This window comes from Melospiza melodia, chromosome 24 (genome assembly GCF_035770615.1).
Source record: "Melospiza melodia melodia isolate bMelMel2 chromosome 24, bMelMel2.pri, whole genome shotgun sequence".
Classification (NCBI taxonomy): domain Eukaryota; kingdom Metazoa; phylum Chordata; class Aves; order Passeriformes; family Passerellidae; genus Melospiza; species Melospiza melodia.
This window is the reverse complement of record NC_086217.1, coordinates 11,786,475-11,801,015: the sequence shown is the minus strand read 5'-3', so window position 1 is coordinate 11,801,015 and position 14,541 is coordinate 11,786,475. Positions and strand designations below refer to the sequence as shown.

Sequence of the window (14,541 nt, the reverse complement as noted above, 5' to 3'; positions counted from 1 at the left end):
CAGCCACCCTGCTGTGCCCTGCTGCATGGCCCGGGGACACTGAGGGACACCCTGTGCTGCTGTGGCTGCTTGGCTGTGCTCAGCCACTGGCTTTGAGTGTCCTGGGCCAAGGAAAGGACAGGAGGAGCAGGAGGACGAGACTTTCCCACTCTCTGCTCGACCCTGCTGTGACAAAAGAGGAAATGTGACGTGGAAAGCACAGGTTTATTCACACCAAAGGAAATAAGGATGCAAAGGCCAGGGAGCAGCTGTGGGGTCAGGGTCCTCCACTTGCCACCCCAGGAGGGCAGAGAGCCCAGGAGAGCTGCCTGGCCTGGGGACAGTGGCTCTGTCCCTGCAGCAGCTCTGGCATGGAGGGGACAGGAAGGTGCAGCCGGAGCACACTGACCTTGGCATCCTCCTCCTCCTCCTGCTAGCTTTGCTCCTCTGCAGCTGCCTCCTCCTCTTCATCCTGACAGACAGAGGTTCACCCTGAGGTTCACCCTGTGCCCTGCCCTTGCTGGGGTCCCTGCCGTGGTGGCCAGGCCGTCCCATCCCCGTTACCTCTCCGGGCGCTTCCAGGCCTCTCCTCCGCCGCTCTGCCTTGATGCTGGCGAGGAAATCTTCTCGGGCCTGCTGGAAGGTCTGCACTGCATCCTCCTGCTGCTCGGGCTGGGCCCGCAGCTGCTCCTGCTCCCGCAGCAGCCGCTCCTTGTACTTGTCCTGCAGGACCTTCTCCCGCCTGGCCTCCCGCTCGAACATCTGGGGGCGCATGTGGGGGCACATGTGGGGGCACAGGGGACCCTGTGACACGGCTGGGGACAGCACAGGGCTGCAGGCAGAGGGGGCACATACCGTGGAGGTCAGGGTCTTCTCGTTCTTGCGGATGGTGCAGAGCCCCGGGGAGAGCTCCAGGAGGGAGACATTGCCCATCTTGGTGGCACAGCTGACGATGCGCCCGTTGTCCTGTGAGCACAGGCTGAGCAGGGGATCGTTGGACACCTGGGGACACGTGGCGGGTGACACTCGGCCCTGGGGTGATGTGAGGGTCCCAGAGGTGCTGGGGACCCACCTTGACGCTGAGGGAAGGCTCCTTCTGGTGGAAGAGGATGTCCCAGATGTCCAGGACGCCGTCTGACCGGACGGTGAAGAACACGGCCGGCTTCACGGGGCTCCAGCACGTGTTCATCAGGTAGGAGCTGTGGTACCTTCCAGCAGAGCCAGCCCTCAGCCACGCTGGCACTGCCCTGCCTCGGGCACAGCCCAGGGCTGACCAGACCCCACTGCCACCCGCCCTGGGGATGGTTTCTGGCCGACTAAAGGCCCTCTAGTACTTCTCTAAAGGAGACCTACCTGGTCTCCATAATTGAGGATGAATCCATGAGCTCCTCGGTCCAGATCCGAGCAGTCCAGTCACCAACTGACAGGAAGACTTTGGGGAAGAAGGGGTTCCTGGTCACCCTGTAGACAGCTCCAATGTGGCTTCTGAAGATGTTGGCGATTTTCTCAGGTGGTGTCTTGGCATCACGATTGCAGGAGATGATGATGCCCTGCTCTGTGCCCACCAGGAACTTGGTGGGCTGGGGGTGGGAGCAGGAGGGTGCAGCTGTCAGCAGGATGGAGACCCCACGGTGTGGGAGGCAGCAGGGGATGCTGCTGCAGCCAGAACCCTGGAACCCACCACCATGGGGGGGGTTTAGGGACTGAGACTCCTGGGCTGGGCTCCCCCTCATGCCCAGGTTGGAGTGTGGGCGGTGGGCACAGGGACACTGACCAGGACGGGTGCAAAGTCCAGGGAGCTGGCACCCAGAGCGTCCTTCAGCTGATCTTGCCGGCTGATGTCCAACACCAGTCTCTCGCTGGGCTGTGACAGCTTGCGGATGTCCCACCACAGCACCTGCGGGGACAAGGTGTGGCAGGGGCTCTGGGGCTGCTCCCAGCACGGTCAGAGGTGCTGGCAGTCCTGCAGCTGCCCCGTGCCAGCCTGGCAGAGCTGGATCTTGTGCTGCTGAGGGGCAGGGCAGGCACAGGAAGCTCTCCCAGGAGCCCTGAGGAGCCCCTTGCCCTGCTGCAGCCCCTCACCTGTCCGTCAGTGGAGCCTGAGAAGCACTCGGTGCCCGTTCGGGAGGGCAGCCAGTACGCCCCATACACGGGGTCCCTGTGGCTGAACTCCACAGGGGTCATCTCCATGGGCAGCCCCCCTTTCCTGGTGTCCCAATACACTGGGGAGGGAAAGAGAAACCTGTGCCCAGCTCCTTTCCTTGTCATGATTCCCCCACTGTCCAAGCTGGAACAGGGAGCAAACCTCACCCAGTGCTTCCCAGAGATCATCCAGGGTGGTGGGAGAGGTGGGAGCACAGCACCCATCCTGCTCATCCCCTAGATCCATCCATCCATCCATCCATCCATCCATCCATCCATCCATCCATCCATCCATCCATCCATCCATCCATCCATCCATCCATCCATCCTTGACACGATGTCCTCCCCTCCCCGAGTGCCCGCTCAGGTGGGCACACCCCTACCCACAGGTAAATGCCAGGGCTCCTCCTGCTCTCCCAGAGGCAGCACAGGTCCTGGCAGAGAGGCAGGGCTGGAGCCAGCCTGGAGCAGAGTTCACCCCTCACCTATCTGCCCGTTGTAGCAGCCTCCCAGCATGTGATACCAGTCCTTGGAATTGTACTCCAGGGTCACCACAGGGGACGAGGGCTTGAGGGTGAGCTCTGGGGCGTAGGGTTTTTCTACAAGGAGGGATGAGTGAAAAGCAAAGGGTGAAGCCCCCAAAATTAGCCCCCAGCCCCTCCTGCTGTCCCCACCCCGTTCCCTGACACAGCTGTGCAGGAGGAGGTGCCCATGTCACCAGGAGCTAGCCTGGGGACAGACCCTCAATACACAAATCTGCATCCCCACCCTTCTTTTTGTCCTTTTCTCTCCAAAACACACCAGGTGTGAGGCAGGCTTGGACAAATCTCACCCTGGGCTCCTGCTGCCTCTTTCTTCCTTCATTACCAGCTGAACCTCACCAACACCAGCCCCTCATGTGAGGCTCTGCTGCCTGGCAGGCTGGGGAACCATGGAGGGTGATTTCAGTGCTCATTTCCCCCCTCCCAGCTCCCATTTCTCCTGGTTCTGCACTGGGGCTCCCCCAGTGACCCTCCCTGGGGTGCTGCCATCCTCATCCCACTCTCTGAGACACAAAGTGCTCCATCCCCTGTCCCCTGGTGGGTTTGGCCTGGCCCTTACCCACATCCCAGACGTAGGAATCAGAGTTCAGGTTCCTGCTCTCCTGGAAGTCCAGGCTGCAATAAGCCACGGCCACGGCCCTGTTGCTGTCGGGGTGCCAGGAGAGGTGCGTGCACATCCTCCTGGGGTTGTTGGGGTCCCTTTGGGGTGACACACCAGCCAAAACGGGTCAGTTTGCAAATGCCTGGGATGAGCATCTCCCACAGGCAACTCTGGGAACCACAAGGAAACCAATCTGCAGCCCTCAAGCCTTGAGTGCAGGAAATGATTCTCCTGAGGGGTCGGGCGGGGGGAGAAGAGTTGATGATTTCATCCTCTTTCCAGTCATACCTTTCTAAAAATCCAATTATCTTACTGGATCTGACTCCTAAACACCCCTGATGTGGAAATTAACCTTTGAGGCACCAAGAGCAAGGAGGAAAATCCAAAAGCACCATCAGGAGATGCTCAGAGCTGGGTCTGACCCTGGTTCCACCCCCCAAATCCCCTGGGCAGGGAGGGAGTGGTGGGGCAGGGAGGGTTCAGGTCTGTGGGGCTCTCCGCTCACAAACTGCACCAGAACCACCCCAAACGCACTGGAATTGAACTCCTAATGTTCTCCTGTTTTTTGTGAAGGTGGTTTGACCCCACTGAGGCTCTGGTGAGTCCCCCCAGCTGTGCTACCTGATGACACAGATGATTTTGGCTGAGGGATGCTCCTCATCCTCGTCTTCCTCCTCTTCCTCCTCAAAATATTCCTCGTAGATGTCAATGGTGTTGTTCTGCTTGATGTAGTGCTCCACCACCTGCAGGGACAGCAGGGCTGTGGCTCTGGGGGGCCCTGGGGGGCTCAGGGGGTTTGGGAGGAGCAGGGCAGGCTCTTACGAAGCCGAGGCGCTGGATAGTCTTGGTGTAGACCTCTTCCCTCTCCACCTCCTCCCGGTAGCGCGTGGTCAGCTCCTGGTTCTTGGGGTCCACGTGCTTGGGCCAGCCACCCTCCACGTGGTTCACACCCCGGATGGTCACCTGTGACCGCTCCGTGTTCACCTGGACATGGGGACACGGGGGGGACACAGGCCCTGAGCCCAAAATCTGCCCATCACACCATCCATCCATCCATGGATTCCATCCATCATCCATCCATCCATCCATCCATCCATCCATGGATTCCATCCATCCATCCATCCATCCATCCATCCATCCATCCATCCATCCATCCATCCATCCACGGATTCCATCCATCATCCATCCATCCATCCATGGATTCCATCCCTCATCCATCCATCCATCCATCCATGGATTCCATCCCTCATCCATCCATCCATCCATCCATCCATCCATCCATCCATCCATCCATCCATCCATCCATCCATCCATCCATCCATCATCCATCCATGGATTCCATCCATCCATCCATCCATCCATCCATCCATCCATCCATCCATGGATTCCATCCCTCATCCATCCATCCATCCATCCATGGATTCCATCCCTCATCCATCCATCCATCCATCCATCCATCCATCCATCCATCCATCCATCCATCCATCCATCCATCCATCATCCATCCATGGATTCCATCCATCCATCCATCATCCATCCATCCATCATCATCCATCCATGGATTCCATCCATCCATCCATCATCCATCCATCATTCATCTTCCATCCATCCATCATCCATCCATCCATCCATCCATCCATCCATCCATCCATCCATCCATCCATCCATCCATCCATCCCCCCTGAGATGTCCCCTCTTCCCTGTGAGGGGGTGTCCCTGTACCTCATGCCCTGCCAGGACAGGACCCTCCTGCACCGCGAAGTCCACGGGGTCCTGGGGGATGAAGTCTTCGGCCAGGGCAGGGTCGGGTGGGATGTTCACGGTGACCTCGGCCAGGAGGTCTGAGAAGACGCAGGGGCGGCCGAACTCGCTGCGCTTCCGCGAGTACTCGTACTTGATCTCCATGGTGGGAGGGGATGGAAAGGATGGCGGCACCAGGGACAGAGGGCAGGGCCTCCAAGGGAACCCCAAAAAGCACGGGGGGCCTCAGGGATGGAGAGCTCCAATGGGGATGGAGGGCCTTGGGGAAGCCCAAAAGGAAACAGAGGCCTCAGGGTGGAGGAGAGAGTTCCAAAGGACAGGGGGAAGTGATGAGAGGATCCCAACAGGGAGTGGGGGGCTCTGAGAGGATCCCAACAGGGAGTGGGGGGCTCTGAGAGGATCCCAACAGGGAGTGGGGGGCTCTGAGAGGATCCCAACAGGGAGTGGGGTTCTCAGGGATGGAGAGCGGGATCTCGGCAAGCTCCAAAAGGAGAGAGGGTTTCAGGGATGAAAGAAAAGGAAAAAAGGAATGGGAGCCTCAAGGAGACCCAAATGTGAACAGAGAGCCTGGAGAGGGAGGATGCTGAAAGAGACGGGGAACCCTAAAAGGAAATGGGGTCTCGGATGAAGGACCCCAAAAGGGAGAGGGGACCCTCCAGAGCCCCAGAAGACTGTGTAGGCCTTGAGAATGTCCCAAAAGGGAACAAGAAGCTCAGAGAGTCCCAGACGATCCCAAAGGGAACAGGAACCTCGGCAAAGCCCAAACGGGAGCAGGGATCCCATGCAGGGAGGACCTTGAGAGGGCCTCAAAGGGCAGCAGGAGCCTCAGGGAGCCCCAGAGCGGAGCTGAGCCACAGGCACGGAGTGAGGAAGCGCCCAGGGTGAGCACGGAGCCCGCGGAGGCCCCGGGACCCCGGTGCGGCCTGGTCCCGTCCCGCTCCCGGGGAGCCCTGACCGGGGACGCGTTGCCGTTGCCAGGCAACGGCCTGAACCACGTCACGTGATGCCGACCTAACCATAATGGCGGCGGCGTCACGTGACCGCCGCCATGTTGGGAAGGTCAACTCAAAACTGCCCCAAACACTGAATTAAACACCCAAAAAATCACTATCAACCCCCAAAAAACCCGCACGGGAGACAGTAATTTAGTCCAAGTTTTTATTATCTTTCCTCCCAAAAGGGCACAAACAAATCCAGCCGGACTCCAGCCCCCAGCTGGAGCCCTTTGGTTAGTTCACATGCGGTTACAACAGCTCTTCTACCAGTACCGTTACATGGAAACGTTAAAAGCAAAAGAAATAAAAAAATCCCTCGGGATATTCCCCAAGGGGAGGGATGCTAGTCACGGGGAACATGGGGAGGGGAGTCAGGGGGATGTCCTGGCCCTGGAGGGGCACACACCACTGCCCTGCCTGCACCCTTTGGGGTCTGGGTGGATGGGGCAGGGGGTCCATCCCTGCTCCAGGGGGAAGGATGCCTTTTCTGGGTTCCCTGTGCCAAAGGGCAGCCCAAAGGGGCAGGTTCAGCTCTCCCAGCTCCCCACCCTGGAAATGCTGGCTGAGCCTTCAGGGGTGGCAGGTCCATATTGTCCCTCCCCAGCGATGCCCCAGCAGCTCCTGTCCCTCTCCCAGGGGATGTGTGACCACTCCAGGGCTGCAGGAGGAGGGGAGCCTGCCCCAGCCCACACCTGCCCTGGGGAGCCAAAGAGAGCCTAAACCCACCCCAAACCCCACTGCAGTGACCCCTCTCTGAAACAGAGCCAGCACCTCCCAAACCCTGGGGGGCAAAACAAGGGAAAACCAGCAGGGCCAAAACATCCCAAATTCCTCATCCTGGGAATGCCGGGGGGCAGGAAAGGGCTAGGGATCACTAGTGGTTGGTGCTGCATTGCTAGGGGAGCCCCAGGGCAGCGTGGTACGGGGTTTGTGCTCCAGAATGTTCCACAGGGACCGGAGGAGCCCCCACAGCCCCTCTGCGCTCCCGGGAGCCCCTAAGGCTGCAGGTGTGGGGCTGCGAGGGCAGGGGGTGCTGGGGGGCTCCAGGTTTGGCCCCCAGCCCCGCCGTGGCTCCTACCCCGTGCTGTGCTGTCCCTCGGGCTCTTTGGTGTCCCCTCCTAGGCCGGGAAGTCGCCGCGGTGCCGGACGTGCTCATCGGTGACCGCCAGGTACGTGGCCCTCATGCTCGGGGAGTACTGCGGGGGAACACGGGGGTCAGCACCCCGAAATGCCCCACGCTGCCCCCAGGGGTGTTCTCGTGGGGGTTCATCCCAAATTCATCTGCCAGGGGGGCATGGAAAGGGTCAGACCCTGCTCTCAGCCCGCTGAGGGCTGGGGGAGACAAGAGCCCCCTCCCCAAGCTAAATCCAGCTCTGCTTTGTCCCTTCCCAGGTGCATCCTCTGCCTTTCCAGCTTCCCAAATCTGCCCCCTCCCCAAACCAAAACCCTTCCCGCCCGTCCAGCTTGACTTTGTTCCTTCCCAGGTTTATCCTTCACCTTCCCAGCTTCCCAAATTCACCCCAAATCTGCCCTGGGGGTGTGTCTGTGGGACGAAGCCTCCAGCCCATCCCCAGCATCACATTCCTGCAGGATTTCCCAGCAGGGAGGAACACCCCGGGCAGGCATTAAGGAAGATTATTCCGAGTTTGTTATTCTGGACTCGGAAAGCCTTTCCTCAGGGATCTGAATCCTGGGTGAATTAAACTGTTCAGGGCTGGGAGAAGAGCTCAAATTAATCCCCCCACTCGTGTCCCCTCCCTGGGAGGAGGCTCTGCCAGCTGCCAGGTCTGTGAGATGGGATCCAAGCTTCCACCTGATGGAAAAAATCCTCCCTGGAGGGGAGGGACAGCATTCCTGCCCAGGCAGTATTCCTGGGGCCACATCCTGGCTGCAGGGATGGAGACAAGGGACCACCATCCCAACACGTGGGAGCTGAAAATCCTCCTGGCCCTTTGTCCCCCCTCCCTGAGCTCTCTGCACCCCAAAAGCCAGGCAGGAAAAGGGGATGGAGGGAAGTGTGGAAGGGTGAGGAGGAGGAGGGTAGAACCTGGCTGCTGCCCCCGGGGTAAGGAGGGAGAAGGAAGTGGCTGAACTTACTCTTGATGGGCAACTTAGCTCCAAAATAATGGATGCAAAAAATTAAAAGAAATCACAAAAAAAAAAAAAAGAAAAAAAAAAAAAAAAAAGAAAGAAAAAAAAAGAAAGGAAAAAAAAGACAAGGAATAAAAAATGAAGCAGCAATACCAGACAGGGCAGGATTAACGAGCAGGGAAATGGGAATGTGAAGGGATTGTGAGGAGCATCCTCTGAGAGCCAGGATGGAGAGGCAGCACAGGGAAAGGAGGGAGGGGACGCTCATTTTGGTGCCCCCAAACATGTGGTGGCCGTGCCCCCTCCCCACGGGTGGCCGGGATTTGGGTCAGAGCCGGGCAGGAGCCACCAGGACCCCCATCCCTGTCCCACCCCGCAGTGACCCCCAGGTGTCACGAGCCTTTGTCCCCGGCCCCCCATCGTACCGTGGGGGGAGGAGAGCCCCTCCCGATGAGGGGCACGTTCTCATAGCGGGGGTTCCCTCCGAAGAGCACGGCCTGGTTCCTGGGGGCACAGCGAGACCCCGTCACCCCCTGCCCAGCGCGGGGCCGCGGCCACGGCACAGGGGGCTCGGGGGGCTCACATGTACTCGGACACGGGGGCGTTGGACACGGTCTGTGCCGCGGGGGGCTGCAGGCTGCTCTGGCTGCCCAGGCTGCTGCTGTAGCTGCAGAAGCTGCGCAGCTGCCCCCGCGGCGGGCGGTGCGTGGCCATGCGTCGTGCCGCGGGGTTGAACGGGTCCTCCTCGTCCATGTCGTCGTAGTCCCGCTCCCTGCGGGGACACGGCAGCGCTGGCATCACACCCAGGGTGGCAGAGAGGGGCTCTGCTGCAGTGTGTTTTTATGCTCTGTAATACTCTGAAGTAGTTTTGTTTTGTATCCCCAAATGGTTTATCCCAGACTGTATCCCCTTCCTTTACCTGTGCAATCCCTTTCCCTGGATGAGATCATCCCCAAACCCCCACCCTGGCTCTCTGTCAGTCACTCAGCATCCCATCCCTCCATCTAGAAGCTTCGCTCCAGGATGTGGAGTGATCAGCCAGAGGCCAGGGCTCAGCCCCCAAGCCTTGCCCCATACGCTGCCCTAAACGTCCATCCCCCAGTACCCATCCCTCAGGGTCACTCAGTGGTCAGTAAATGTTCTCTACTTTGGGTTTCCACCTCCCTTTAAATGTGACCTTGGCACCTCTCCCAGGGCTCTCAGCAGGAGCCCCCTGAGGTGTGGGGACTCCTCTGGGACTCCTGGAATAAAACCTTGGATTAACCCCTGCTAAGAGTCGGCCCTTTATCTCCAGCCAATGTCTCTGGTGTCCCTTGTGCTGCAAAGGCGCCCAGCCCAGGTGCCCTCAGTACCCTCGGGGCACAGACAGTGTCTCCCCATTGTTGGCCATGTCGGGGTTGTCCCCCCAGTGTCTGGGATTTGGGTTCCTGAGAGGCTCCCAAGGGACAGGGACAGGGCTCTCTGTGCCCAGGGGGCACAGGGGGCACAGGGGGCACACACACCTCCCAGCCAGCTGCTGCCAGGCTCGTGGGGCCGCGCAGATCACCGTGGAGAAGGCGGCGGCCGCCAGCAGGGAGAAGAGCCCCAGGTAGAGCAGCCCCTCCACGCCGTCGTAGCAGATGCCAATGAGGCCATCCAGGTAATCCTGGTGGGACACAGGCAGGGCAGCGCTGGTGGCACCCCGGGGGACCCAAAGCAGGTCCCCAGCCACCCCCTCTCACCTTGTGCAGCCCCCGGCAGTCCAGCAGCGCTGTCAGCTGGTGCAGGCTGGTCTCCGAGGAGTTGAGGAGCTGCTGCACCCCCAGAAGGTCTTTCTGTGATAAAAGGGGGGGTCAGGCAGCTCTGGGGAGCAGAGGGAGGGATGGGGATCCCTGCTCCCCGCTCCTGTACCTCAGCTGTGGGGAAGAGGGGCAGCGCATACTGGATGAGCCCCTGGATCTGGATCTGCATGGTGGTCAGCGAGCGCTGGAACACGGTGAGAGCCTGCAGGGGGAGTGGGGCACAGTCACGGACCCCCCCAGCCCCAGGCAGCACCAAAGGGGGTGCCCACCCCCCCTGTACCTGCTGGAAGGGGCTGCTCAGGCTCTGGTCACAGTACAGGTAATAATGAACCACCTCTGCAGAGAGAACGGGAACATCAGCAGGAGCATCCCGGGGCACAGGGAGCCACGGGGGGACAGTGGCAGACCCCAGGTGGGTTTGGGGGTCCTGCCTGTGCTCACTGTCACCTCACAGCCAGCCCTCACCTGCGCTGATCTCATCATCTGTCTGGTTCAGGATGAACTTGTCCGGGGCCACACAGAAGTCACTGGTGCCCTATGGGGACAGAGGGATGTCACCAACGCCTGCAGTGCCCAGCACAGCCCTGGGCAGCCCTTCCCTCCCTCCTTCCCTCCCCTTCTGCCCCAAGGGACGTCAGTGATGCCCACAGTGCCCAGCACAGCCCTGGGCAGCCCTTCCCTCCCTCTCCCTCCCTCCTGCCCCACTCACCACCGCAGCCGCCGTGTCCACGGCCATGGAGGCCCAGCTGAGGCCCAGCATGAGCAGCCCACAGCCCAGCATCCTGCAGGGAGAGCAGAGCGGGCAGCATGGCTGGGGGTCCCCGTGAGCCCCCCAAGGCCGTCCCCAGGTACTCACAGGAGCAGGAGGCAGCGGGAGTGCTTGGCCAGCCCCAGGCAGGCCAGCAGGCAGACGGTGAGGACGAGGATGAAGAAGAGCAGGTAAGCCAACCACCTGGGGGCAGAGGAAGGCTGTGTCACACAGGGGCACCTCCCCAGCCCTGCTGGGACATCCCAGGGTGCCGGAGCTCACCTGTAATACTCCACATAGGCCACCTGTCCCGACAGCTCGGTGAGGTCAGCGCTGACGCCCCGCCAGGCTGGCAGCCCCTGGAGCTGCAGGACAATGCTGCCAGCCAGCTGCTGCGTGAACTTGAGGGTCTGCACGTAATCCCCCCGCGAGGCCAGCAGCTCGTTCAGCCGCGCCAGGTGCTGCTCCAGCGCCCCCTGCATCTGCAGCGTGGTGCTGGCAACCTGAGGGCACAGGGATGGTCAGTCTGGGATGGTCAGTGCCCGGGATGGTCAGTGCCCCGGGATGGTCAGTGCCACGGATGGTCAGTGCCCTGGGATGGTCAGTGCCCGGGATAGTCAGTGCCCGGGAGGGTCAGTGCCCAGGATGGTCAGTGCCCTGGGATGGTCAGTGCCCAGGATGGTCAGTGCTCAGGATGGTCAGTGCCCTGGGATGGTCAGTGCCCTGGGATGGTCAGTGCCCAGGATGGTCAGTGCCCGGGATGGTCAGTGCCTGGGATGGTCAGTCTGGGATGGTCAGTGCCCGGGATGGTCAGTGCCCGGGATGGTCAGTGCCTGGGATGGTCAGTCTGGGATGGTCAGTGCCCGGGATGGTCAGTGCCCTGGGATGGTCAGTGCCTGGGATGGTCAGTGCCCGGGATGGTCAGTGCCCAGGATGGTCAGTGCCCGGGATGGTCAGTGCCCGGGATGGTCAGTGCCCAGGATGGTCAGTGCCTGGGATGGTCAGTGCCCGGGATGGTCAGTGCCCAGGATGGTCAGTGCCCGGGATGGTCAGTCTGGGACGGTCAGTGCCTGGGATGGTCAGTGCCCAGGATGGTCAGTGCCCGGGATGGTCAGTGCCCAGGATGGTCAGTGCCTGGGATGGTCAGTGCCCGGGATGGTCAGTGCCTGGGATGGTCAGTGCCCGGGATGGTCAGTGCCCAGGATGGTCAGTGCCCGGGATGGTCAGTCCCTGGGATGGTCAGTCCCTGGGATGGTCAGTGCCCGGGATGGTCAGTGCCCAGGATGGTCAGTGCCCGGGATGGTCAGTGCCCGGGATGGTCAGTCTGGGATGGTCAGTGCCCGGGATGGTCAGTGCCCAGGATGGTCAGTGCCCGGGATGGTCAGTGCCCAGGATGGTCAGTCCCTGGGATGGTCAGTGCCTGGGATGGTCAGTGCCCGGGATGGTCAGTGCCCAGGATGGTCAGTCCCTGGGATGGTCAGTGCCTGGGATGGTCAGTGCCCAGGATGGTCAGTGCCTGGGATGGTCATTGCCCCAGGATATTCAGCACCCACCAGCCTGGCAGAGCCCTGTGCCCCATCCCTGCAATGCTTTCCCCAGCAGATCAGCTCCCCCCACCCCTCAGTGCCCCAGAGCAGCCCTGCCATGGCCCTGACCCAGCCCTGGCGGGGCACAAAGGTCCCATTCTGCGGGGTGACATCACCCTCTGTGCCCGGCCAGCACAGCCACGCCAGGGCTCGGCCGGACGTCCCTCCTGGGGCTCCAACCAAACCCACAGCAGGGACTGAGCCACCCTGGGGCCCTACCAGGGAGTCGATGCCAGTCAGGGTCTGGTTGGCATGATCCAGGGCATAGAGCAGCTGGAAAACGCCGTCGTTGGTCTCGCTGTTCCCGTAGAAGCCGACGCCAACGGCGGCGCTGTGGGCAGAGAGGGGACACTGGTGACAGGGGAGGGACACGCTCACCCTGCCACACCTGCCGGAGAGGGGACACCCCCTGCTTTTGGGGGACAGGGCAGAGACAGAGCAGGGACAGCAGCATGGTGGGAACCTGCTCCTGCTGGTGACAGGGGCCTGGGGACAGCCAGAGCTGTGCCCTGGAAGCTCCTCCTGGCAAACCCGAGAGATTGAGGGCGGAGGGGCTGGGCCAAGCAGATTAGGGGAATCCGCCGTGGCTGCGATTAAACCTTCGCCTCCAGGGCCTGTGGAGAGCTCCCTGCAGCTGCTGCAGAGCTGGGACAGAGCTGGGATGGAGCTCAGAGCTGGCTCTGAGGACAGAGGTGCCCATGGCCGTGTCCTGGCCGGGCACGTGCCCACAGTGTGCTCACCAAACCCTGGTACAAAAAGAGGCTGCTGGGGGGGTTCAAAGTCCCCGGGAGCTGCAGAATGGATTCCAGCCACGCTGGGAGGGCTGGGGGAGCTGGCTGAGCTCATTAGTGCCGTTTCCCTGTCTCCCTGATTCCCTGCTCCATGCGAGGCTCCAGGCAGCCATCTCGCTCCGCCCCGGCACAGCTCCCTTTGTCTGGAGCCGGGGTCGTGGCCAGGCAGCCAAAGGGGCCCGGGGCCCATCCTGCTCCCCTCCAGCCCACCAATGCCGGGGGACACTCGGGGTGGCTGCCCTGGGCGTCCTCCCAGCCACCCCGAACCGAGGGGGGCTTGGGAAGCCCCCAGAGCTGGGTGAGGAAGCGTCCCCTTGTATAATTGTTGTGGCTGCAATTAAGGTCGGGCACAAGGGAGCTGCCAGCTGGGTCACGCTGCCGCCCGCCATCTGCTCCGGGCTGGGATTAGCGACCGGCCCGGGATTAGCCGGGAATTCTGCACAGCCCTGATGGGGACGGGGCCGGGGCCGGCCCGCAGCTGCTCCCTGGGGCTGCCCCGGCAGCTGCGCGGGAGGAGGCAGTGATGGATGGATGGATGGATGGATGGATGGATGGATGGATGGATGGATGGATGGATGGATGGATGGATGGATGGATGGATGGATGGAGCACATTCATTGCACAGATCTAATTAAAGCCACTCGCAAAGGCCGGAGCGCAGAGTCCCTCGGTGACAGGGGGACAGCAGCAGGTCCCGGTCCCCGCGCTCACCAGCAGATGAGCCCGGCGGTGACGGCCATCCAGGTGACACAACACGAGTGGGGCCGCTTGCTCTCGGCGTCCGGCTCCCTCTTGCAGCAGCACAGGCAGATCAGGTAGACGGTGAGGAAGAGGAGGTTGAGGCCGAGGCACACGGCGGCCAGCAAGCCCAGGACAAGCAGCGACTGGCAGGAGAGAGGGGACAGTGTCAGCCGCCGTGCCCGTGACCCGCTCCCGTGGCCGGGATGCGGCGGCGCTCCGCGCCCCACGGGACTGTCACGTGCGGAAGAGGAAGAAGTGTCCCCGTCCCCGTCCCTGTCCCCGTTCCCAGGCAGGGCCCCGAGCCGGGGGTGCAGCGGGACTGTCGGGACACCGGGACGGCGGCGCTGCCCCCTCCCCGTGCGGGGTCACGCCGGGCCGTGCCCCGCGATGCGGGGCGGCCCCGGGAGCGCGGGGGGAGCAGAGGCAGCGGCGGGGCCGGGAGGGGAGCGGCGGGGCCGGGGTGCCGGTGCCGGCCGGCCCGGGCCATGAAAGGCGCTTTGTGCGCCGTGAGATCAGAGCCGGCGCCGGGCGGCGCCGTGGGGGCGGGCGGGGGGCGCGGGGCGAGCGGGACCGGGCGCGGGGGGCGCGGGGCAGGCGCGGGGGGCCCGGGCCGGTACCTGCTGGTAGTCGGGGTCCTGCGGGCGGAAGGTGCTGGGCACGGGCTGCAGGCGGGGGTCGCGGTGCGGGAGCCCGTGCAGCCAGGCCGCCCACCAGGGCGCCAGGTAATCGGCGCGGGCGGGCCCCATGGCGGGCCGGGGTCGCCGCGCTGCCGGGCGGGGGGCG

General features: G+C 62.3%; 2 protein-coding genes across 4 annotated transcripts; both read right to left on the bottom strand.

Moving 5' to 3' along the window:
- Positions 1-204: 204 nt before the first annotated feature.
- On the bottom strand, positions 205-5,380 carry DNAI2 (dynein axonemal intermediate chain 2). Its single transcript, XM_063175654.1, has 11 exons — positions 4,987-5,380; positions 4,087-4,248; positions 3,886-4,007; positions 3,223-3,362; positions 2,607-2,720; positions 2,062-2,201; positions 1,754-1,876; positions 1,333-1,559; positions 1,052-1,187; positions 835-981; positions 205-741 (listed from the first exon to the last, which is right to left on the bottom strand). Exons 1-11 carry the CDS (start codon positions 5,167-5,169, stop codon positions 205-207), a joined length of 2,031 nt encoding a protein of 676 aa, XP_063031724.1. The 5' UTR covers positions 5,170-5,380.
- Positions 5,381-6,169: 789 nt separating this feature from the next.
- TTYH2 (tweety family member 2) lies at positions 6,170-14,510 on the bottom strand. 3 transcript variants are annotated; one of them, XM_063175731.1, is made up of 15 exons: positions 14,376-14,510; positions 13,729-13,901; positions 12,446-12,557; positions 10,923-11,143; positions 10,749-10,844; positions 10,602-10,674; positions 10,358-10,427; positions 10,173-10,228; positions 10,002-10,094; positions 9,833-9,925; positions 9,614-9,756; positions 8,695-8,883; positions 8,537-8,615; positions 8,118-8,130; positions 6,170-7,216 (listed from the first exon to the last, which is right to left on the bottom strand). In XM_063175731.1, the coding sequence occupies exons 1-15, from the start codon at positions 14,502-14,504 to the stop codon at positions 7,173-7,175; spliced, it is 1,584 nt and encodes a 527-aa protein (XP_063031801.1). In that variant the 5' UTR covers positions 14,505-14,510; the 3' UTR covers positions 6,170-7,172. The 3 variants fall into 3 exon arrangements, with proteins under 3 accessions (XP_063031801.1, XP_063031800.1, XP_063031802.1); XM_063175730.1 differs by lacking the exon at positions 8,118-8,130; XM_063175732.1 differs by lacking the exon at positions 8,118-8,130 and having other exon boundaries at positions 7,175-7,301.
- Between the last annotated feature and the right edge of the window lie 31 nt (positions 14,511-14,541).

Coding starts and splice junctions, on each gene's coding strand:
- TTYH2 (XM_063175730.1), bottom strand. CDS start 14,504: ATGGGGCCCGCCCGCGCCGATTACCTGGCGCCCTGGTGGGCGGCCTGG. Junction 11,144..12,445: donor TGACTGGCATCGACTCCCTG/GTAGGGCCCCAG, acceptor CTGTGCCCTCAG/GTTGCCAGCACCACGCTGCA. Junction 8,616..8,694: donor GCCCCCGTGTCCGAGTACAT/GTGAGCCCCCCG, acceptor CTGTGCCCCCAG/GAACCAGGCCGTGCTCTTCG.
- DNAI2 (XM_063175654.1), bottom strand. CDS start 5,169: ATGGAGATCAAGTACGAGTACTCGCGGAAGCGCAGCGAGTTCGGCCGC. Junction 1,877..2,061: donor CAGGCTCCACTGACGGACAG/GTGAGGGGCTGC, acceptor TTGTCCCCGCAG/GTGCTGTGGTGGGACATCCG. Junction 982..1,051: donor AGCCTTCCCTCAGCGTCAAG/GTGGGTCCCCAG, acceptor ACGTGTCCCCAG/GTGTCCAACGATCCCCTGCT.